This window comes from Vidua chalybeata, chromosome 6 (genome assembly GCF_026979565.1).
Source record: "Vidua chalybeata isolate OUT-0048 chromosome 6, bVidCha1 merged haplotype, whole genome shotgun sequence".
Lineage (NCBI taxonomy): Eukaryota > Metazoa > Chordata > Aves > Passeriformes > Viduidae > Vidua > Vidua chalybeata.
Genome location: NC_071535.1, coordinates 60,021,210 through 60,045,765, shown reverse-complemented (window position 1 = coordinate 60,045,765; position 24,556 = coordinate 60,021,210). Strand labels below are relative to the sequence as shown.

The following is a 24,556-nucleotide window of genomic DNA, read 5'->3' as shown; positions in this document are numbered from 1 at the left end:
TACTTAGATGAAAACTGCCCGAACTCACAACAGTCTGTGCTCATTCATCATGTTTGAGTTACACCTTGAAACAGACCCTGCAGCAGCCCTGCAGACCCTGCCTGCCCTGCAGGAATAAAAGAGCTCAGGTTTGTTTGGACTGAAGGGCAAAACACAGCAGATTCTCGGTAGCAAAAATTCTTTTCTTCAGGTAATGATTACAGAATGAAATATGATTTATAAATGCAACTTTGTGTGAGATCTATGTAAAGTGTGTGCTAGAAGTTATCAGAGTGCAGTGATAATCTACGGGTGTATTTTAGCAATGCCTTTCTTCAATAAATCTGCACTTTTCTCAGTGCTTCAGAGTAACCCTAACCCTTATCAAATCCTAGCTCTAATCCTTGTCAGGCAGCCTCAGCCTTGTGGTGCATTGCTAAGGATGGCCAGAGAGCCCAGCAGTGCTCAGGGGCTCTGTACAGCCTTGAACCATAGTCTGCACCAAGACTGGTTACTGACACTGCAGAAAACGTCCCAGTTCTGATTCTTCTGATTCTGAGCACAGGCTCTGAGAGAAATGCTGTGTCCTTTAGTCAGAGAATGTGGCTATGTGAAGCATATCTTCGAGGCAGGGTTTTTGAACTGACTTTGTGCATCATTAATTTTACGTTCCGTATAATAAGCTCTGTTCTAGATTAGTCCCTAAAGGCCAAATATTATTGCTGTTACACAGACCCAATGTTCTTTTTATGATTGGAAAGTTTCCTCAAGGAGAAGACAGTTTTGCAACGTTCACATTAGCTCTTCCAAAGAAGAAATCTGCCCACAAAGACGTTTATCTTGTGAACTTTTAGCTGTGTCCTTTTTTTTCTTTTTTTTCCTGTAACTCTATTGTTCCAGTAGAATGCAGCTGTTTCAGTGAGTGGAAAGTGATGATGTGTCCACAGAACAAGGAATGGTGCTGCAGGTCCTAGCCAGTGGTTCCAACTAAGGAAGTGGACACAAGCCAGTAGAGGATTTGTGTAACTTCATCTCCTTTTGTACTCATTTCTAATCCCTTTCTTTGTGACGTATGGTATTTTGAAATTTTTAAACATATTTTTCAATATGATATAAATTTAAGGATAGAGAGTATAACTGCCTAGTTTATTTGACTAATAGTTTACAGAAACCAGAAACACCAAGCTTTGTCAGTCAGCATGAAATGTTCCACTTCTAAGAATACCAATTTTTCCTTTTTTTTTTTTTTTAACAACTAAGCAGTTATCCAGTCGTGCTTTTCAGGAACACCCAAAACTTGATCTCAGCCTCATCAGTTTTTGGAATAAGCACAGAATGCCTGGAGCTGGTAAATTCTCCCTTGTAATATCCTTACTTTCATGTTTGTAGATTTACCCAAATTCAGCCAGTTTCTACTTGTTGTGACACTCATTTGAATCCCAGTTAACTCCAAAAATCTTGTTCAAGACTTATGCTAGTTTTCCTGAAGGGATAAATTGGTCCAATAATACCACAGTCATAATGGGAAAAAAAAAAACAAAACAAAACAAAACGAAAAGACCCAAACCAACCAAACAAAAAAAAAAAACCCAAAACAACAAAAAACCATCAAAACACCAAAACAAAACCAAAAACACCCCAAACAAACAAACAAAAAGACCACCATACCAAAGCCTAACTAGAATATTAAAATCTAATGACATTGCATTTGTGGATTCAAAAGTCACAGAGATCTCTCCCTCTGAGGGTTCAGATTCTTTGGCCAAGTGTTTATTTTTTGGTTTTAGGATTTTTGTCCAACATGTGGGTGATTTGCTGGCCCATTCTTGAAAATGTAAGGCTTCCCATTACAGATAACCTGGGGTTTAGAAGCTATAATTTTGCAAATGCTGTGTTTTAATCTGTGTGCCTTTTCCCTGCCAAATCTTTCCTTCACGCCTATGTGGTCTGACTTGAATCCAGAAAAAAAATCAGGATTGTATTACATGTCTCTTTTTTTCCCCCAAAGTTGGCCAGGATACTATTGCTTTTCTCCTGCATGAGAGTGTAGTAATATCATCCACCTCCCTAAAATATCATGTCATTTGTAATCCTAGAGTATAAATCAGGATTCCCTTCTTATCACTCCTAAGACACTTTTTATAAATAATTGAACCTCCATGGATACAAGAAAGAACCCCTCCATCTATTTTTTTTGTTAAAAATCTATTTTTAACAAATAGATTTGAGATGGTTTATCTGAAATCCTAGAATTTGGAAAACTCTTGCGTTTATTATATATCGTAAAATTACTTTCTTTAATCATCTCAAATCAAGTGGCATTTGAGCCTTTCCAACTAACTTAGGAGTTCTGTACTGTATTCTGTCAACGTTAGGAGCCTTTATTGAGGAAGCTTCTGTCCATTTTTTCTTCAAAGGAATGCTTTTTGGAAGACATTATGGTTTTATGCACAGTGTTTTCCAGTAGACACTCATTGCATAAACCTTCTGCTTTGATGGTTAGTGATGCAGGAAATCGTGATGTAGCCTTGGGGCTCAGCCACTTCCTGTCCTTCCAGGATCATGTTCTAAAAGGCAAACAGAACTTTCCAATTAGTTTACTATAGAAATACTTGAGACAACTCTTTACTTGCTAATTTGCAGGAATTAGATATGCAATAGAAGTGCAAAGAACATTTCTGTGTTCATTTGCTGCAAGTGGAACAAGGATGTGCTTCAATGTAATGGCTATCTCAAATCCAAACACATATTTCAGCTTCTGCTTTTGCAGGCAAGTCATAAATTTGGCTTGCAATAACTACTCACATCTCCTTCCTTTGGTTGTTGGATTTGATTTTGAGATTCCTTGTGATTCCATTCAGTGTTGGGGAAAAAGCAGGATGGATTCAACTGGAATAAGAATTTACTTAATATGCAAATGCACATGGATAAGTCTACAGTGATGACTGCTGAAGGAATGATCTGTAGGTCTTGTTAACTGAAAATAATGATTTTATACTTGGAGAGCACCAATTCATTTCAGTTGGGCTTCTCAAGAAACATTTGTTGGTGGAGTGTGTGCCAGGCAAGGGCTCAGCTAGACTGGGAACAAGTTTCATTGGTGGAATAGCTTGTGTCTGATCAATCCTGTTCCTACTTACGTGTAATTACATAATCTTGACCTGGATTTAACATATTCTTAAAGTTTTTATCCAAGACTTTGCATCTGGCAAGGGAGACAGTGTAATTTGTACAGTATTTTGTAATATTTCCATTTTTTAGAAAAGCTGTCCTTTTGGAGAATATTCTGATGACCTCCTAAGAGCTTTTTCAATGGGAATTTTCATGCTTTTGTATAACGTGCAATAGTTTTTTATTGTGTATGAGATGGTATAAAATCACTCATTCTTCTCTCAGAGCTGCCACCAAAATTGGTTTTGATTGCGAATGAATTGCTGTGAGATAGGGATAAAAGGTCAATTGATATGGTCCTGGAATAATTGAGACAACCTTTCTGAGAGATGAGTTGGCAGTTTTATTTCTTTATTTCACTGTTGCAGGAATAGGGCAGATGGAATAAGTACAGTCGGTGGCCGAAACTGAATTGTTGGTCAGGGATTTCTTGGTACTCAAGTTACACACATTAAATTGTATCCAGCAGAAGTAGAAACTCTGCAGTCAGCTTAAGCCTCCACTGGATCCCACACTTCCCACTGCTTCCTGTTAATTAAAACCCAGCAAATGTGCACATTGTGTTTGCTTACACAGATTCTACAAAGCGTTACAAAACCTGAGGCATATTAATGGCTTTAAATTTAAAACTCATTAGCCACTGCCCTATTGACCAGCTAAAGAGAGTTTCTCAGCACTCCTCTGGGCCAGCACCACTTCATTCTGCCATGGAAATACAGAAGTGTTTGTTGGCTTGGCTAAAAATGTTTGGGAATGCTGGCGGTGTCCTTGGGTGAGATAGCGAGGATGCCCCTCACTAAAGAAGATCTGGCCCAATTAAAGATATTGCCTCTCTTTTTTTTTAGAATGCAAAGGAGGATCTTTTTTTTTTTGTCAAAACACTTGTTTAATGTTATGCTTACTGCCAGAAGATTGGATTCTTTCTTAATTGGTAAAAGTGTATGTTTGTGTGTGTGGTGTTAGAAACAGGATTCTGAAAAAGCCCCTTCAAAGCTGAATCTTGCTATAAATTGATAAAAATTGATAAATACAGGGTTTTGGTTTTTTTTTTTTTTGTGTTGACCCAATGTTGTGTTAATTGTGGCTTCATCAAATGAAACAGGACCACTGAGCATTTTGAAGAGAAATTTTGCAGTATCAGAGCATTGCTTGTTTCTAGATAAAACGTAACAGTTTCTGATGAAATTTCTTTGAGATCTGATGAACAGAAGGCTTAATGTACAATCCACGAAACACATAGGCAGTGAGAAAGCTATTTTGACATGACACCTTTGAGGAAAAACCTTGGAACACCAGTTCCAAATCTGCCTCTCTGGCTTTTGACTTGTGTCGTTTAAACTTTTCTGTTAACCATCAGTCAATCAAAAAAAGCAAAAATAGCTGCAGTTTGGACTAAATAATGGCATCTCAATCATCTGAAATGATGAATATTTTATTTTCAATTCAATAATATTTACAGGAACCTCCAGTAATCAAGAGCCATAAAAAAAAGAGGTTATTTCCATCAATGCTTTAGAAGGTCTCTTTACCCAGAACTGACTTATTCTTCTGTCTTTATTTTGTGAGCTTTTGGTCTTCAAATCAACCTGCATGTTCTACATAAATTCACCGAAATAATGCTGCACTGAGCAGAGAGAATTATAAATATTCCACTCAAAGAAAACACAAACTGACAAAACACACATGAAAGGTGTTGGCCAAGCACGTCCTTATCTTTTTTCCTTTCCTCTTTTTATGTTTCCCTAGATCATAGATGAAGAAGAAACCCAGTTCATGAGCAATTGTCCCGTTGCTGTGACTGAGAGCACACCCAGAAGGAGGACGCGCATCCAGGTGTTTTGGACAGCTCCTCCCACTGGGACAGGCTGTGTCATCCTGAAGTAAGTATTTTAAGGCATGTTAAAGTAAAATTCAGTTAATAAGCTGAATATTTATTGGAACTAATGGAGTTCTTAATTTTTTTTTTCTCCTTGGACACGTTTGACCAAGTTTAGTTCTACTTGCAGAGTGAAACGTTAGCAATTTAAAGCCTAAATATTCAAAAGGAGCCCCAGGCCTTCAATAACCATTGAGTCAGCAACCTTAATTGAGCTTGTTAGCCTTTAGTTTCACATTAAAGAAAAACCCTAAAAGTTCTTAATTTTTAAGATCAAAATTGCATTCCTCTGGTGGGTAAGAAACGTGCTCTTAGCTGAGATGGATAATAGGAACATTCTGCAAAGTCACGATTGTCTGAACTCACCTGTATTAGGAAAAACAGATCTATTTGTTTAGAGGTGAATGCTTTCATTTTAGACCTAGTGATCATTTACTGATATTTTACTATTATTACACACTCTCATGTGGAATCATGCTTTTCAAGCAGAAAATAAAGATAACTCTATGTATCTTCACTTTGATTTAGGGTCGCTTATTGGTCTGTAGAACTAAAGAGTGCCAGAGAAATGCTGTCCTTGCTCTTAAGACTTTGTTAGCTGTATTTAATTGGACAGATTGGTCAAATATTCATGGACAATTGGGATTTCTTTGCTTGCTTTGAATCCCTGTCTGAGAGAAGCCTTAAAAATTGCTAAGATGTGCCCTGCAGCAGACCAAAGTATTTCAAAGAGGCTTTTCAGTGCTGGGGATTGTGACTTTTAGGCTTTTAAGGAAATGCTATCACAAAGGTTGTGCTGAAGACAGTTCAGACCAATTCAGGAAAGTGTTTTAGTAGAATTGCAATTGATTTCTGGACAGGCTGTGAAATTGCCACCAGCAAAAATGGTCTGTGGCTGCTTTCCTTTCACCCTGTGCTTCACTTCTCCTGCTGATGGGCACAAGACAGACACTGTCCTCTTCCACATCTCTGAGGGCTGTCTAGTCTCAGCTCTGGCTGTGGAACAGTCTCAAATCTTTGGCAGTGTGCTTTTACTTGCTGCTTCTTAGTTTCAGCATGATAATTTTAAGAATCCCCTGGTTTAGCGTGTACTAAAGCAGCTCAAGAATACACTTGGAAATAAATAAAGAATAAAACTTGGAAATAAGTTTTGCTTATAGATGGAATTTTTCGAGTGTTCTTTTGGCAATCCAGAAGATTCCTTGAATGTTGCTGAGCTTTTTATCAGTAAAGCTCTTTTGGTCTTCCCCCCAGGACTGACCCCCTCTTAGCTGTATAACCAATATTGCTTGAGGCACTTGCTATTTAAGTAAATTAATAATAAGTTGATGATGCTTTATATGGCTTTTTAAAGAGACAAGATTTAAACTTTAATCCAGTAATGATATTCAACAACACAAGCTGATGGACTTTTTTCTTCATTACTGTCCTAAATAGAATTGCCATTACAAAAAAAAAAAAAAAAAAAAAAAAAGATCTGTATTTTTCTCACTGAAACTTAAAACAAGTGTGGCTGAAGTCAGTTCAGGTCTTGTCAGAGAAGGCATGCAGTAAAGTACCACCAACTGCAGGATCTTGATAAGGCTTTCTTCTCTCTCCTTGTTGTTAGTCAGGTCTTGCTGGATGTTCAACACTGAGCTTTTTTCCTGTGAAGTACTCGAATTCTTGCAGGAAAGTCAAGAGGGGCTATAGAATGTAACAGTCAGAACTGCAGTTCTGATGTTCTGCACATGAAAGTATGAAACTTCCACTGCCTCAAAGAGTGTGCAGAGGGAAGCAGTGGTTTACAACCTTCTCAGGCTGCTGGATGTGCATCAGTAGTGCCAGCAAAACACCCAAGTGCCAGCGAAGAGCCAGATTAGCTGACTGGTACCAGTTCCCATAGCCCATTTGGGAAAACAAAAGAGCAGCTCGGAAATGCAGGAAAAGGAAAAATTTTGGTGTTTATGACCACCTCTTTACAGAGTGGTGGGGGTGTCTTTGTGTGTGTGTGCTGCTGAAAAGTGGAAGGAAGTTGTTAAGTACCTCTCAGGAGAAATTAAATGAGGAATAGGAGCTTCCTCCCAGTGAATGCTTTGTTGACCTCGGAAGGTAAGGAACAGCTCCATGCCCAGGACTGTTTAAAGAAAGAATGACCATTTTTAAGAGTTGCTGATGCCAGAAATTAACCTCATAATGTGGCATTTGTTTGTGCTGCAGTGCAGCCCTCCATGAGCCCATGCATAGCAATCACTCCTGGCATTAACAACTTTTACATTTTCTCTTTTGCATGTAAAGATTTGGTGGCATCTGAGTTAGAGTTTGTAGTCAGCCCTCACAAACCTTCTTTATGGTCCGCTCCCACAGAATAGAATGGAAATTTTCGGAATTATTTGGAAATAATTACTGGAACATCAGCATTAGAAATAATTACTTCATAATTATTCTAGATGATAAAAGAAAAAATCTAAAAGCAAATATTGTTTTTAAGAGTTAAGTCCAAACTCATCATGGAAAAATTCTGAAACCTTGAACTCTATGAGAAACAAACCCTCTGTATTTTAATTTCTTCTGTATGTGATGGAAGTGAAAATATTTTTAAATTGTCAATACATGTCTGTTTCAATCCTTGCAGACTATGATACCTTTGTTTTAGAATTTCCAAAACAGAATGGCAGCATTTTGGAGCCTGGATCACGAGGATTTACTTTTTCCCTCTGCCCTGATCTGCTGACTTCAATATATTGAAAAGTTAAATGCAGTCACAAGTTAAACGTAACTGATCCATAAAAACTTATTACAGTTTAAGTGCCAAATAATGCAATTTTTTTTTTTTTTTTTTTTTTTTTTTGTAGTGACATAACTAAGTAGGGAGTCTTCCAGGAAGCTTTTCCTGAACAAGTAGTGAGGTTTGGGAACATCTATTTATCTGCAGTTTGTGGAGTCTGGTAGCTTTGGTGGAAAGACTTGCTCAGATTTGGGGGGCGCCTTCCCAGCTCTTTCTAGGCATAGTGCATGTGATCAGTGTGGCTGTGACAAGCACAAAATGACACAGACAAATGGGAATCTGTAGCTGTAGGGTCCAGCAAGGGATCCTAAATCATTTGACATGTGCACGCCTGTGTGTAAGGCTAAATTTCTGGGTGACGGCAAAATTCAAAGTTTAGGGGAAAAAACATATTTGAATTTGACTTATTGTCGCTACCTTGCTTACTAAAACATCTCTCTCTGTGTAAAGACTTAGAATTGTGAGGAGAAAAAAGAAGAAAATGGATTGACATATGATGTTGTACTGCAATTGTTTAGTTGAGAATAATTAATGCATTTTCTTTATTCCCAACAAGAGGTGACAGTGAAATACCCTAAAGGTTTGAATCCTTCTGGACTCTACTGAAACTGCCAGCACTAAATGTGCTTCTGGGAGGCAAACAATGGCTGAGGCTCCATTTATCCATAGACTTGTGCTTGAGTCTCACTGAAGATAAAAGACTTTTATTTTACACACTGCTTGGGAGACCCTCAAGCTTTAAGCCCTCTTTCCTTTTTGTCTATTTGGATCTTCCAAGTTGTCAGGCTATGCACAATCTACTTGTTTCCATGTTCACAGTGCAACTTTCCATGTTCACTCTTTCTCTCCCTATTTTCTTCCCCTTGTTTATTGTGGTCGATTGCACACCAACATGTCACACGTCAAGATGGGAGGGCCAGGTCATTCCTTCATCTTCTAATAAAAGTTTCTGTTTTAAACTTCACTTACTAGGTTTCTGAGCTCTTCAGAATGCATTTGCTTTCTAGGATCTTTGAAAACCTACTGTTAAAACTTTCTTGAGAAAACTTTATTTTTGCAACGTGGAGAAATACAGGAAATAATTAAATAAACAATAGAGCAGTGGCAGAGCCTGGTGGTGTTTATATTATCACAAGAAGTAGAGCAAGTAGAGAAGTAGAGAAATTTTCAGGGTTTTGAACCCTGTCTTGGTCAATCTGTTTTAATATTTTGTTGAAATGAGTGAAAACTGTTTTAAGAAACACCTTTTTTTCTTCATATAAATTTTCACGCTTGGTTTAGCATATTCTACTTTCAGTAAAAAGTAGAACAGTACACATGCATTTTTTTTTTAATCTGACAGATAATATTCAGAGGCTGTGCTTAATTCTGTAAAAAAAACTTCTAAGTAATGGAAATTTATTTTATTTTTTGTTTTCCTTTTGTTAAACAAGGAAAGTATAAAGTATGGATTTCAAATAGTGATTTGTCCCATTGACCAAAAAAAATGACAATAAATACTTATTGAAAGCTTCTTAGCAGTGATGGAAAATCACCTCTTTTAGGTTGCTTTGATCCCTAGATTCAGCTGGTTCTCTGTTTTCCTCAAGACAGTGTCTCAGCTGAGTGTGGTACTGAGCAGGTGGGTAAAGGTCTGACCCAGGTAATTGGTGGGAAATACAGAACAAACACTTTTCTGCAAGTCCTGTAGAATTCTGTGATAGAACACAAGAGTGAAGAAAATTTGGTCAAGTTCTTAGCTTGTCACATATTAAAATTTCATGGTAGGGAGGATCTTGTTAATATCCAAACTGAGTAAATCTGTCAGCTGGTGGAGGTCTCATGAAGAGTCAAGCACTGTGAGATGGTAATTATCTTCTCCTCCTTTAGCATTTGCTACTGAGGCTGAGATTAATAGTTAAATGCAGTAAATGATGGCCACATGCAGATAAGTTATATTCAATTTACAATTTAGAGAAGAAACCACAGTTTGCAATTGGCTCTTGAACTAACTGGGTTCTCAGACAGCTCATGTGACTTGTATGGTAAATGCAGCAAAAGTTCCTGCAGACAAGTTATTTATTTCTGCTATACATATCGTGCTTAAACAACCAACAAATTAAAATCTGCTGTCTGTAAATACTGTTTATTACCATTAGCACTTGCAGAAATGCACTGGGTCCATCGTAGTGTCTCTTCTGTTTGTTTCTGGAAATGTGTTCTTAGGTATCTCTAGGGAAATGTTTTATAGTTCTTGAGGAAAAGTGTGGAGCTTCTTGTTTTCCTGAATATGTAATTATCGTCATGATTTTAATTACACTGGCTCTTGTTTGCATGTAATGAGAGAGCAGAGGAATTTTAAAGAATTGCAGCCTTCTAAATAAAAACTATGGCATATTTAGTGTATATCAAGCAAAATCTTTTAGATAGTTGTGCTGCTGGAGCAAAGCTGTCATATCCATGAGGACAAATTCAGTTCCAGTCCATGGCTCTGGGCCTTGGATATTACACTCAGTTTCCAACCTCCTTGTGGGTTCTGCCCATTCTCTTCCTCTCAAGCTTCAAAGCTCTGAGGGTGAATGAACTCCAGTTTTTGAACATTTACCTTTTGGTTTCTTGTAACTTCAAGCATTCTATTCATTCAGGTCACTTGGCCTGTCACTCTGAGTAAACACTGTGCTGAAATGTGTTGTAGGAGAGACTAAAAAAAGAACCAAATGTCATAAAACCTCAGGAGTTCATAACTGCATCTACATCCTGAAACTGCCTTGGTGTGGCAGCCAAATCTCTTCTCTACCCTCAAAACTCAGGATGAGATCCCTGGGCCAGAAACAGAGCATGAGGCACCTGGATAACAAGGCCCAAAATTCACAAGAACAGCTTTGTGGTGTGTAAATTAATATGTGATCAAATCATTAACTCCTGTGTTAAGAGGAGTCTTTATGAGGAAGGCCAAACTGAGGTGCTCAGAATAAAAGTGTATTTCAGAATTAATCTCTCTTACTAAAAGTGCTGTTATTATGATTCCCACAAAACCAATATTGCATAAAGTTGCCTCTAACAGAAAGAACTTCCAGTTGCCAGACTGCTTTACATGGGTGGAAGCTGCAGTGCTTCTGAAACTGTTGCCAGTCATATAAAAATGTCTGATAGATGATCACAGAGTTGAATTTAAAAACAATAAAGAATATATATATATATATATATATATATGTAGGTGCATGTATATATATATGTGCAGTTACAGCTGAAAAATTTGTTTGCAACTTTTCATGCTTGTCCTAAATCCCTCATCAATATCCATGAGCTGGCACAGGGAAGAGAAATTGGGCACAGTTTGAATTTATTCAGGTTACTTGACTAAGGTGATGAAGTTCTTGGTTGGAATCCAAAATGCAAGGAACTCAAGGAACTTTCAGGACTTTGGGCCTGGAAGCCAAAGCTTAGAATTAAACCCAGGATTTGATCTGAGACCTTGGGAAAGGCTCCCAAACTGAGGTGCTAGAAGTGAGAATGTGGATTTATAGTTTACAGCAGAGACACGTTAAGCTAAGTAAAGGAAAGTTTGGAGTTTTAGAGTTTAAGATATAGAAATAAAAGTAGCTACAAAGGTAAACAAGCAGTTTAGAATGCAGCACTGTGGGTTTGTGTGCCATAACATGATTGGCTAAGAAAGCTTATACTGTAGCATGATTCCATAAGATGAAATATTGAAGGATTGGGTCAAAACCATAAATATCCTTGTTAGCGGTGTTTTATTGGTCAATAACTCCTTAAAAGGTCCTGTAACTAGAGGTCTTGTGGCCTTCTGAACCATGCAGTGAAGATGTGAGCCAAACTCACCCTTCCTGCCTGTGTAGAAGATAAGAAAGTAAACCACATTATCAAAAATAACTCAGAGGTCCCGTCTCTAACTCATTCAAAACTCCTTCAAAAATCCCCATAGCCCTCTAAGTAGATTCTCTGATGTTTTCATCACTAAAACATTGCCTTTTCTTTGCTAGGGCCTACTTCCCCCAATACATAGGATTTTTCTTGATTTGTTGGGCTGCTTTGTTGAAGCAGAAGAATACAACTGGCACACAGCTGACGAGCTGTGAGAAATTCACTATAAAATCGTGCCTCTAAATTTTCCAAATGTAAAAAAAACCAGCAACACAGAAACCCTGCTTGTTTGAATCAGGTATCAAATTTGTAATTCTGTCTTTTCCATTCATCCTCTCAGATTGTGCAGACACTTCCTGTCAACAGTTTTACCTGTTTATTGGAGTAGTAACAGTGGAGCAATTGAGCTGTAAAGCATTTACTGACAGAGTAAATTATGAGTAAATGCAACAGCCAAGGAAAAAGAGAGACCAACCTGCTCTCCTTGCCTAGAAAGAGCTCTGTGGAACAACAGAAGATACAAGTTTTCATGTTATAAATAACTTTATTCTTTTTCCTAGTAGAATCAATGAGCCTTCTGCATGCAGAGATTTTTTTTTTTTAATTTCTGTACTACTATTTTTTTAAAAAATCAAAATCTTTATCTTCCAGTTAACTACCACATAACAGCATCTTCTGATCTTCATTTTTGATAGAAATAGTAGCAGTATAGCTTAATATTTCACAGCTTAAATAGAATATTTTATATGGACCTTTTAGGAATTTCTACACAATAAAGATAGCAACCTAAGATATCTCTGTGCATCTTAACAGTCCAGAGAAAAAATGCAGCGTCTGAGAGATAGAAAATGTGCCATTTTCCATATGAGATCCTTTTGGTGTGCCTCCATTTTTCACTTTTAGGAGATGTATCAGAAATGTGCTCAGCTTTAAATGGCCAGGGGCATGGATTGGGAATGAATAGATTTGGGTCCATTGGGTTCAACGCTGGGTTATTATGTACTGCTCAACTCATTTTTTATTTTTTTTTCTGTTTTCTCAAGAGCAGCTAGTGGCCAGTGGCTCTTTATAAACCACTGCAGGATAGAAAAGCTTCTATTGCCATCCTGGTTCCTTAAAAATAAATTAAATATTTTCTTCATCCAGCAATTTTATTACTTTTTAAACAAAAAGGACAAAAGTTTAAACTTTTAAGTGAAACTAACTTAGAACCCTGCATTTTATTTCATAGATGAAACACATACAGAGAGTTTACTTGTGTTAGGAAGAAAGAGAAACCTGCATGTTTATATAGCTTCTATATTTATATCAGCTCTACTATTAGGTGTAAAAACTCATATTTTATCTCAATATTTTTGGTAGCAGCCCCCTGGATCTACTGACACATCTACATTTAAAATCTAAAGCCATTTCACTTTCATTTTCTCACAGGTTTAATATTGTTCCTTTAACTTCACAGTGGGAGCATGTGAATTTGGAAAGCGTTAAAAATGGATTTGCTTATAATTTTGTGTTCTTCTAGATAATCTATTTTATGGTGCAATAATTAAAGTAATCCTATAAAGTCTAGTTGGGTTCTTTCATATGGCGTTTTGTTTCTAAAGATGTAGTGTTGCAAAACAGCTTAATGGTTTTGTTACTCAAGGATGGGTTTATTCCTTGAGGAGAGCAAAACCACAGAAAAACAGTGAGAAAAACAGAGTAAGGAGAAGGGTGGTGGTCTTTCTCTAGCAACAGGAGGAATGTAGTTATGGCTTTATTATGAAAGATAATATTTTAAAACTTTTTTACACTCTACCTTGAAAGTGATTACAATAATTTCATATTAAAAAAAAAAAATTAGTGTCATGGCAAAATTTGTGGTAAACTGAAGGCATGTGCAGTTACTTTCATTGGTCCACGTAGTTTTTGTTTTTTCACAAATGTCTTTTTGTAAAACAAGCTGTTTTGTAAAAAAGAAAAAGATTGTGCTTTGATGTGCAGTGGGGTAGGAATTCAGGCATTGGAAAAATTCAACATGCCTTATCACAAGACAGTGATATCAGTTACATCTTTGATTATCATTGTGTTTTCTCCAGACTTTGTGGGGAAATACTTCAATAAAAAAAATTAATCAATAAGCTTAACAGTGGACACAAGCACAGAACCAGTCAGAATTCACCTGTATCCTAATTTGGCATTTTACAAAGCCACACTGGACATTTAAAATTTCCATTTTTATTTCCTAACCATTATCCACGCCAAGTTCCTTGGTCCTTCCAGATTCTCAACACTGTTTTAAGGACACTTGTGTGTCCAAATTGTGCACTTCAAAAAGTCTTGTGAAGTGGAAAATGAGGCGCAGTGCTTTCTAATGTTCCTACTTTCTGATCCCAGACTAGAAGATAAATAAGGAAGCCATAAAAAGTGATGGCAGAAGGGACTTTAATGAACCACCCAAGCCTTTTCTGCTGATGTTACTGGGTGATAAAGTGTGTACTATGATCAAGCTTCCCCTGAACCTGTGCATTAACAAATCCAAATAGATGTAGGAAAAATCAAGAAAATGTTTTTCCAATACTTATTGATGGAATTTGCATCAGAGAAAGGTGAATCCTCAAGTAATTATTAATTCTATTTACATATCCTAGAGGAAAATGCAAAAAAGGATTTAAGACATGTCAGGAGGGACGTTCTGGGAAGTATCTTACATTGAAATCTGCTTTTCTCTGACTTTTTACTCCCTGCAAATGAGGAAATAAAACAGTAAGCTGTGATTTCTTTCTGGCTGAGTTTCTAGGAGAGTCTGCATTTCCATAAATTTGAAATAGTAGGATGGAGGAAAAAAAATCAGCTCTGTAATTTGCTTGTTGTCTGCTGTTTGTAATGAAAATCATTGTTAATTTAGGAGCCCGACAGCTGTAGGACATTTGCCATTCGGCAGCAGCTGTCAGTAGAGCTCTGGTTTATTTTGCAAACAGATGTTTAATTTGACTTCAAGGCCATTGTCATTTTGTGAGGGGAAGCAAAGAGAGAAGAGGAATAGAAATAATAATGATAGTCATAATTTGATTTCCTTTCAAAACATACAGAGAGTCACTATTGGTGACATCAGAAGCATTGTCTTTTTTTTTTTTTTTTACTGAATGTTTGAAATGGGTTTTTTTATAACTGCCTGAAGTTATGCGTGATAATTCATGTTAAGGAATTGATTTGTCTTGTGTCAAGAACTGAAGGCTTTCTTTTAATGTAATGTGATACATTTTTAAAAGATGTATTTTATTCATGAATCAAAATGTCATACTGTTTCTGCAGGTCACACATAAAGAGATTTTGGTCTCTATATTAAAACCAGCACTCCAGTGGGCCCCAAAATGTTTTGTTCACTGTAGTATGGTGGTGTTCTCATTGCACATCAGTGAATGTGAAGGGCAAATTGAGTACAGCAATGATGAAAGGAGGTAATTAAAAAGATAAGTAGTGTAATTTTTAGTTTTAGTAACAAATTATTTTATCCAGTCTGCGCCTAGTGACTGAGGCTTTAACAAAACCTGCTGTTATAACATTTTAGCAAGATCCTCCACTATTCAAAATGTCTGTTGACCCAGAAAAAATGAATGTAGATGAGTGGTAGATGTTCTCAATCCTACAACCACTGGTAATTCCTAGACATTACAAAGTCTAAATTAGTCATAAACGTGGCAGAAATGGTCACTTGCTTCTTCATAATACAATTAGTATTTCGAGATTGTATTCTGTGAGGGCATGTAGGTAATCCTGCAGTTAAATGTAAGAAGCCACACTGCATGTATGGGATGAAATTTCCATTAGAAAAATTTTTCTAGCGGGCTGATGTAAGAATTTGGTGAGGTGTCTGCATGCCTGCAGAAATCTAGAGCAGCTCTGCAGGGCACATTTTGCAGCTACAATTTCAAGCACAGCTCTATTATAGCATGAAAGGCAAATGCATGAATTAACAGGGTGCTGGATTCTGGCCATCCCTCCTTGGGGTGGCCAAGTCTCATGTGAGTTTACATTTGTTAGCTGGAGAGTGTGTAATATCAGGCTCTCAGAACCTGAACACTATATTTATCTTGACTCTTTGCTTCACGTGAAGCACCACAAAATCAATTCTGATTTGCTTCCTTAAAGGAGCAGCTATTTGTATTATTGCAGTTCTTTAGAAATTCTGAAAGGAATTGTTCTTTGCACGAACCATCTGTGGAATTGATTGCTTTTGTCTTTCTTGTTACCTGGGTTGACAATTTTAGGGCTATTGTGAAAGGACTGAAACACTAAATTCAACCAATAATTGGGTGGGCCAATCCTTTCTTTTCCTTGCAGTAATTAGGTGCCCACTTTTTCCATCTTTGCCCACTTTTTACATCATTAGACATGCATTAAGTATCTTTGCTATCTGAACAGCAGCAGCCTGAACGCCTTTTCCCTGCTTTCCTGAAGAAATGGATTTGTTGCTCCATCAGTTCACTGCTCCAGCAGAATGTAGTTTGAAGTCTTGCAATGCACCAGAAAGCACATTTGATTTTTTTTTTAATGGTTTCTGGGTTTCATTTGCTGCAGAAAGGGCTGGGTTGCAGGCCTGTGTCTAGGGAGGGACTGAGCTCTGCTCGTTAGAGGGATAATGAGCTTGATGCTCTCTCACTGCTGTGTGTGGAGCCCCATGATAACCTTAATATGAACCAACTCATTTCAGTTTTACAGATTACCTGTCATACGGTTTCTTGCCATAGGTTTCTCTGAAAATGGAATATATGCTAGTTTTAGATACAGAAAAATAAATTTGTGCTCTCTTACGATGCAACTGCCTGGCAATGGTGGCTGAAGTAGATGTATGATGATACATGAAGCTCATATAAAAATTATGTTCCACATGCAAAGGTAGTGAGGCACCACCATCTCATGATTGCTAATAAAGAAGTTGTCTTGCTCATCTGGTTTAATTTAGACAGTAAAATATTAATGAAAGGCATTTATCTAATTTCTCTGAATTAATTGTGGCCAAAACATTGTCTTCAATATGGGAAAGAAATGCAAAGAGTTATCATTCTTCCTGGTTTTGTTATAGTAATCTGTATTTCTGCCACACAATTCTACTCACAAAATGTGAATATGTTCAGGCAAGTAAGTAAAATAAAGCTAAACTGAAGAGGAGGCAAATCTGACAGGTACTTGGATATGTGTTGTCTGCATTGTCTTTTTCAGTAAGCAACTTGGCTCAGTGAGAATAAAGTTCTAAGTGCTGTCCTTATAATTTTCTGGTTTTCCAGTGGCCACTCATGCCTCATAAGAAATTCAGGCTGCAATTCCCTTCTGATTAAGTGAAAGTGAAGTTGGTAATTGATTTCAGGAGAAGGTCAGTCAGGTGTCACCTAACAGAAGCACAAGACTGTGGGACACATCTAGGCTTTCAAAACATCCTCCACATCAGTATATCTGGAAATTTTATGGTTTTAGTTTTCAAAGCATTTTTTTCTGTCTCTTTCAGTTTGAATGTTTGGTGGGAACAAATGACTCCCCACTATAATAAACAAAATCACCTTATATTTTTGTCTAGAAGTTCAGGAAATTTGTTTTTCTTGCTGCTTCAGTTTCAAAGCCTAGACCAACATTTGGAAATGTTTAGATGGCACTGCTTGGTTGTCAATCTCAAACCCATAAGGGATTCACCTGTTTCCCATACAGGTGCCTGAAGTAGAATTCTGGCTTTTCTCCACAAATTCTGAACAATGAAATCTCTATTTCCTCCTGTATCTCTAATCACATTTGGTGTATCTCAATTATCCACATTAAAACATCTCCCTCTTGGAGTTTCTAATGAAGTTAAGAATCTCATTAACCGCACTTTTGTTCCAAATAAAATGTGGTAGGGATGAATTCCAGTACCTAGTCTATGCCTGCTTCTCAATATAAAGGGTGATTTATCACTCTAATCCCTGTCATTACTGCTTGCTACTGTTCACAATGCTCCTTTAATAGTCTTATTCATGTGCTCTCCTTGTCCCTGTGACTGGGGGAGATGCAGACCCTGGATCTCTTGCTTAATCCCTGCTCCTCTAAGCACAGTTGTAATCACTTCCCCTATAAAATGCTGACCTTTATCCGGATCAACGAGACCTCAGGAACCCCACTGAGGCAAAAAGCTTCTTGAGACTGTAGGGTTTGTTTCCTACCCCTGCTGCTGCATGTTGTTGTGCAGAAAATGCAGAAAATCACCGTGAAAAGGAATCACAATCTTCCAAGGAGCTTCATTGCCCCAGAGTGATTTAGGGGGGTCAATATTTATAATTAAAATATAATCACACCCACAGTCTGACAATCCACTGCTGCAGAAAGGAGATATGCCTGGGCTTGGTTCTCACCCTTCCTGTGCATGTCTTGGGCAATTTTTGATCCATTACCTAATCTGTTTCTGTACCCTTCAATACTTCTGTTTCCTTATCCCTGAGAGTATTTTTTTGATTTTCATGTGTTTAGCAATTCTTCTTTCTCCATCATTTGCTTGCTCTGCTGTAGCCAAAGTGCAGTCAGTGCCACTGGTGTTGGCAGCTAATCAGACATGAGAAGGTTGTATGATTTTGGCATTTTTAGGGCTGAAGTGGGAAGACCCTGATGTACAAGTTCCCTCCCGTTGCATTCTCCAAAAACCTGCGTACCAAAGTTTGGCAACAGTGTTTGCTAGAAATGCCTACTGCAAGGAATTTTTGGCAAGGAGAACATTTGTGTGAGCTCGAGGCGCTGCTCTAACACAGTTCTTAGCCAGGAGCAGGAGTTAAACAATGGAGAAGCTTGCTGAAAACAACCCTAATAATGCAGAAGAATTTCATGGATTAATTTGGTCTGTCTTTCATAATTATGTGTTTCATGAGCAGGGTGGTCTTTCAGCTGTTTCTTAAATACAATTTGAATTTGCCTTCTTCCCAATACAGTGCCCCTTCAGATTGAGGGAAAGGGAAGAGTTACCAATAACAACGTTGTTATTGGTCCTCTATTTTCTTGATTTCCCTGTCTTTCAGCACGAGCCCCCAGCACCTCCTGGCATGATGTGGCTGAATGTTCAGTAGGCTGTGCAGTCCCAGCTGTCAGACAGAGCTCTCAGAGCAGCCCAGGTAGAGGAGATTCAGTTGTTTCAGGCATTAATTCTTGACAGATGAGATCTGTGTCTCAGCTGCACTAAAGAACTGACAAGTCTCTTCTGATGGCTCCAGCTCCACTCAACCTCGAGTACTAAAGACATTGCATCAAAAACTTCCTCAGGGAAATACATTCATAACAGTAAAGTCTCTTTTAAGGAGAAGTATTAAGCATTTTAATATTAAATTAAGTTATCTTTGTTTCAGTGGGTGTTAATTCATTCCATTAATTGTGGCATTCACCTTCAGCTTCCTGTCAATTCAAATGAAGATTTTTTTTCAGATTTGAAAACAAATCAAATACTTCATTCCAATCTAGATTCCTGCTATTGACTATCCACTAATCAGTATTTGAGGAATGGGTGGGCTTTGTTAGGATATTGGTTTTGACAAATAAATTTTTTCTGTGCAAGCAAATAACTTACTCATTTAAACATAATTTCAATATATTATTAGTTGTCAGCTTTTTAAAAAAATAGTAGGAGAATGACAGCTCTGTTATTTTTTGGTTTATCTTCAAATTCTTTTACTTCATACTTTATAAATATTAAAAAGGTAGAATAATTTTTCTAAAATTTTGGGATTTTTTTCTAGCTTCATTAACTTGGTGCTTATGGTCAGGTTTAAATTTTTATTCTTCTAGGTTTTTTTTTTTAGTATATAAAAAAAGTGGTGGCTCTTTTTTTACTGCCCCAACCTGGAGCGGGAGAAGGTGACTCAAGTGAGGAGGAGAATATAAATATTAACAGCAATGCTGTAAAAGGGAAAATATGCTTTTGCTGTGTCTCAGCTGGCCACGTGGGCTTTGCAATCATGGCAAAATTATTATTAAAATGAGCAGTGACCTCCAGTCAGGTAGGGAACTTGGGGACAGGTGAAGGAACATCTGTGAGGGTTTGAGATGTGGCTTTTGCCTGTGTGGTTGGTTTTCTTCCCCACCCTGCCACATCAGGTAAAACAGGCTGGCAAACGGGGCATGGTTTGAACACCTAAAGAAATTAAATATTTAAGTTCCTTGTGCAAGTGGGTGAGTGTTATACAGGTTGCAGAGACCTTAAGCAGAAATAAATTGCAGCTCAATAAGGGTTTTTTACTTTGCTTCATTTTTTCATTTTGTTTTTAGGATTTGTTAGTTAGCACACAGGTGCTTTGCATTGGTTCTTATCACAAATTAGCTGAGTTATTGGGTAATAGGACTTTGGGCTCACTAGCTTGAAAAAACCCTACAGTCCCACCTTTGGTAGATTGTTTCCATCTACTCTACAAAATCACTGCTTAGAATAACAAGACAAATCCCTCCTCCAAACACTCAGTCCTATCCAATGTGTTCCAGCCTCCTTTGCAGTACAATTTGTAATGCTTAACTCTGACATTCAAAGAGATTGCTGCAAAAAGTGGGGACTATCAAAATCCCAGGTGAATCTATAGCCCATGAACAGCAATGGGCTTTAAGTGATGTTGCTTTTTTGTTTTAATTTCTTTTTTATTTTTTTTTTTTTGCAAGTAACAGGTGTAGCGTTCCTGTCAGAAATCATCATGTCAGTACGACTTCTTATCCTGAAGATTTTGGTTTAATATTTATGGTCCTGTGGCCATTCAAGCAAAGAACAGAGAGATTTTTCTGAGGGAAAATATAAGACAGCAGCATGTACAGCTGTGGTTTCCCCCAGAGCTTTTTGTTGTATTATATTCACATATTGAATATGATTGCCAAATTAGTCCTGAAGTCAGCGAGCTCCTGTGTAGGTGTGTGGTGGCAGCTCTGAGTGTGACATGAAGACACCCAAAGGATTTGGGAGCAAGAGGAAATTTGTAGGAAAAGCTTTAGAGCACTCTGCTCTTGCTGTGACGCTTCTCTGAGTTGTATTTTCTGACAGTACACGTGAAACGTTGAAAAAAATGAACCTGAAGAAGGATACTCCAGTGTGTCTTTATGTACTGAAGTTTTTAGAAGTGAACATGTTTTATTGTTTTTCATGGGACTAATCTATTGGAGAAAAGATCCTCATCCTGTGCAGGGATGTAAATGGGGAATTATGGCAACACTGGTAAACTTCATGTTAATTTTACTGTGTTTTATCCAACATCAAATATCCAGTCTGGTTGGTTTGTTTAAACTGTGCTAACAACACGCTTAAAAATAAACTAATGAACAAACCCCACAAAATGACAACGAAAAAATGAATCTTTTTTTTTTTTTTAGCTTCTAAGTTGTGCATTAAATAAGAAATATTTTGCTGCAAATTTTTAGAACGTTGACCCTTGTCAGTGATGGCAGCTGACAGCTCCTGGTGTAGGTGGAACCTGTCCTGGCTGAACCAGCACACTTTCCTAATTGGAAATTGTTTTGAAGAATGTGGTTGTCAAATATACTATCAGTGTAAAAATTGCTGGACATCTATTGGCTAAGGGGTTGTGTAGGCTTTCAGATGAATTTTAATTTCTTCTTAATAAAAGTCTCCTAAATATTAGAAAAAGAAGTAAATATTGTTGGCAAACTTCTGGGAGTTTGTGCTTTCCCTGACGTTGTAAGTGCTTGTCAGAAACACAGGGATGGCTTTTTTTTTTTTTAAGACATAGAAGGAAATAAAATGAGAACATCCTAAATAATGCATTAGAATGACAAGACCCAATAGCATCAGCAAAATTACAGTAGATGTAAATTCATGGTTTTCACATCACTTTCTAGTGCTAAAGTTAATGGTATATTTAGAAATTCTTTCTCTCCAAAAATAACCAACAGACAAAAAAAGGAAAACAAACTTGCCATCCTGTTAATTGTTCTCAGTAGCTTTCTGAGTGGGGAAACAACTTATCACACTGTAATTAAATCAGTGAGGCGTGGAATAATTAAAGAAAATAATTTTGATAGCTAGAAGGGTAGGACAAGGTTAACTCACAGTTAATATAGAGCAGGAAAAGTTTCTTATCTGCAACTCAGTAGATTATTATTATTTCTTAACATCCAAGTAAAACTTGGAGTATCCTCAGCAGCTCTGACAAAATCTTTTTATTCAAATGTAACTCTAATATTGTACTTAATGGTTTTGATGTAAGCTTAAAAAATGTCATAGGAACAATTCTTACAAATCCTCTTCCTTACTTCTTTTGTCACATCATTACACCCACAGAGGTAATTTAAAATAAGAGTATTTCTTTTCATGCTAGGATTTGAATAAAGGAGTGAGGAAAACAATCTAAAGCTGTTTCTGTGGAAAAAAAAAAAAAAAAAGAAAAAGAAAAGAAAGAAAAAACCTCAAAGTGACTCCTCTGTTTCTGGTATGAACTTGAGCATTCCCAAGGCTGGCCTGAATTTTTATGGTTTATGACATTTCCTGTTTCTCAATATCCCAAATGCAGTTTCTGTGTCTTTGGCAGAACTTTTCACAGCAGGATGGTACAATTGTTGTGGAGCTGGGCTGCAGAGGGAATTTCTTATCCCATGGAAGTCTTTCAAGACAGTTTTTTCCCTCTAGATGTGGTCTGACCAAACCAAGCCAGGACAGGGACATTCCAATGTGGCATTGCCAAAGCAAATATTACAGAAGTAACCAGATATTCTTTCCTTTTCATGTGAGAACTGAAAAACAGAAATAATGACACTTTTTGGACAATTCATTTGGTTGGTTTTCTTTAGTAAAGCAGGTGCTGGCAGGTGTAGCAATGCCTGTACCTTGCAATTTTGCTCCTTATTTTGGTGATGGAAAAGCTCTAGCACAAATCCAGAAGCCTTGCCCTGCAGAAAATGGGAAACAAACAGGTTTTTTTGAGTCAAATTAGTTTCCTTTTTCCTTTATCCATCATTTTCTGATAGTCAGAGAGAAAAAAAGTCAACAAGAAAAACAAGAAATTGAAGATCCACTTATATATATTAATATGGGGGGGAAAGCAATTGGATTGCTCCTTTCCCATGAAGTTCAGACAGAACTGGACATTTGAAGTGGTGGGAGGGATTTATGGAAATTAAACAGATGTATACCTTGTGTAAAGTCTTAAAAGCTTTATTGCCTCTCTCTAGAAGTTCACCATTCCATTTTTAGCTGGTTTTGTAAGCCTCAAAGCCAAAAGGGAAAATCCTTAGGCCAAAGATCAGAACTTTTTTAGAAGAATAAAATTTATGTTAAAAAAAAAAAAATAGGTGAACAAAAGTAGCTATAAAAGCTAGCAAATACACCAAGCAGCTGTTTTGGTCTGTGCTCAGTCTAGAAGCTGATTATTAAACCAGTTAATATTTTAAAATGATTTATGATTGAGCATTTGTAGAGTTCTGTGCCTGCTTTTGATATTTATGCAGCCATATAACGTGCCCATCCTGGTGCATTTGGAATCAGTGCAAAACCTCCCATTTAAATTATTGGCTCACCATATAGTTTCAAATACAGCTGAAGAGACAATGGTTTAGAAAGCTGTGAGGCTTTTGTTATTAGAAAAGGAACTGTTCCCTTGACATTTTGCAGTGACAAGCTAACTGCAGCAAAAAGAATAATACAAGTACACTTCAGGCTTCAAACAATCTTGCTCTATTTTTTTTTTTCTAAAATAACTACTTCTCAAAAACCCATAATCCCTTTGTTACCTGCAGAATTGAGATCTTCATCAAACAGCTGATTTTGTATTTGTGTGGCTTAAGATAATAGAGTAACTTAGATTGGAAGGGACTTCTGGAAGTCAATTAGTCCATTCTCCTGCTTGAAGCAGGTGTTGAACATCAGTTTGGTTGTTCCCTCAATAGGTTGCCAAGGCATGGATCTGATCAAGTTTTGAATATTTCCAGAGATGGATGTTGCACAAACTGGCAGCCCATTCCAGAGTTAAATCTCTTTGATTCACCTCATGGTGTGAGAGGTTTTCCTTGTATCTGCACGACATTTCTTGTGCCCCCAATTTCTGTCTCCTTGCAGTGTAGCATCCACAAAGTCTCTAAATTTGGCTTTGGCTTTCAGTTTGAAGGCTGGAAATGTTAAGGAGCATGCCACTGTCACAGGTTGGCCATTGGGCTCTTATTCTCCCTACCAGCAGCTCTGGTAGTTGTGTTTGTTTCTTTTTTTTCCCCCCATTTATTTCTTCTTAGAAACCCTGAAAAAGGTTTCTCAGGAAGGATTAAGAGTTTTTTGCACCCTTTTCAGGTTGACGTAGCTTTAAGAGGTTTGCAAAACCCAGTTGTTCTCCTGGGTACTTTGTAAGGTGAAAAGAAGGATTCCTTCTCACCCACGCTGGCCTTGCATCTTGGCAAAGAAAGCACAGCAAAATTGCATCTTATTTCTGATAATTTTATGGGGGTTACACGCCTGCAACAACACATCTAAGCACATACAGTCTCACTTTTCTTCTCACTTTTTCATTCCTCGCCTGTCAGGAGTGAGGAATAGTTCTAGAAAGATTAAGATAATTATTTGCCTAATACTGAAGGAAGACAAGAAATTGGCCCTTGCTGTTTGGTGTTAAATACAAGTGATGGTACCAAATGTTGCTGGAAGAATGTGTACTTGTGCTGGTAAACAAGGAAGAGTGCCAGCTCCCACAGCATGCTGTCCTCAGGAGGCTCTCTGTCCATAGATTGGCTTTGGATTTAACCAAAACCTCTTTTTCTTATGGAAAGAAGATAAAGCTTGCATGTGAATTAAACTGATATACTTTTAAATGGTCAAGGAATGTAGTTAAAGTTTATTTGGCACTAAATGTATCCAGCCCCCTCAGCTGAGGAACTGAGGCACCGAGGCTTAGTCATTTGCATTTTGTTTGAACTATAAGCCTCAATAAAATATTCCA

At 37.4% G+C, this 24,556-nt stretch overlaps 1 protein-coding gene across 1 annotated transcript in view; it reads left to right on the top strand.

Annotated features, from left to right (window-relative positions):
* SPON1 (spondin 1) overlaps positions 1 to 24,556 on the top strand; it is a 181,880-nt gene that overhangs the window by 29,357 nt on the left and 127,967 nt on the right. The window contains exon 3 of the mRNA XM_053946422.1: positions 4,897 to 5,030. Within this exon, the coding sequence (XP_053802397.1) occupies positions 4,897 to 5,030 (134 nt within the window). The remainder of the gene's footprint in view (positions 1 to 4,896; positions 5,031 to 24,556) is intronic.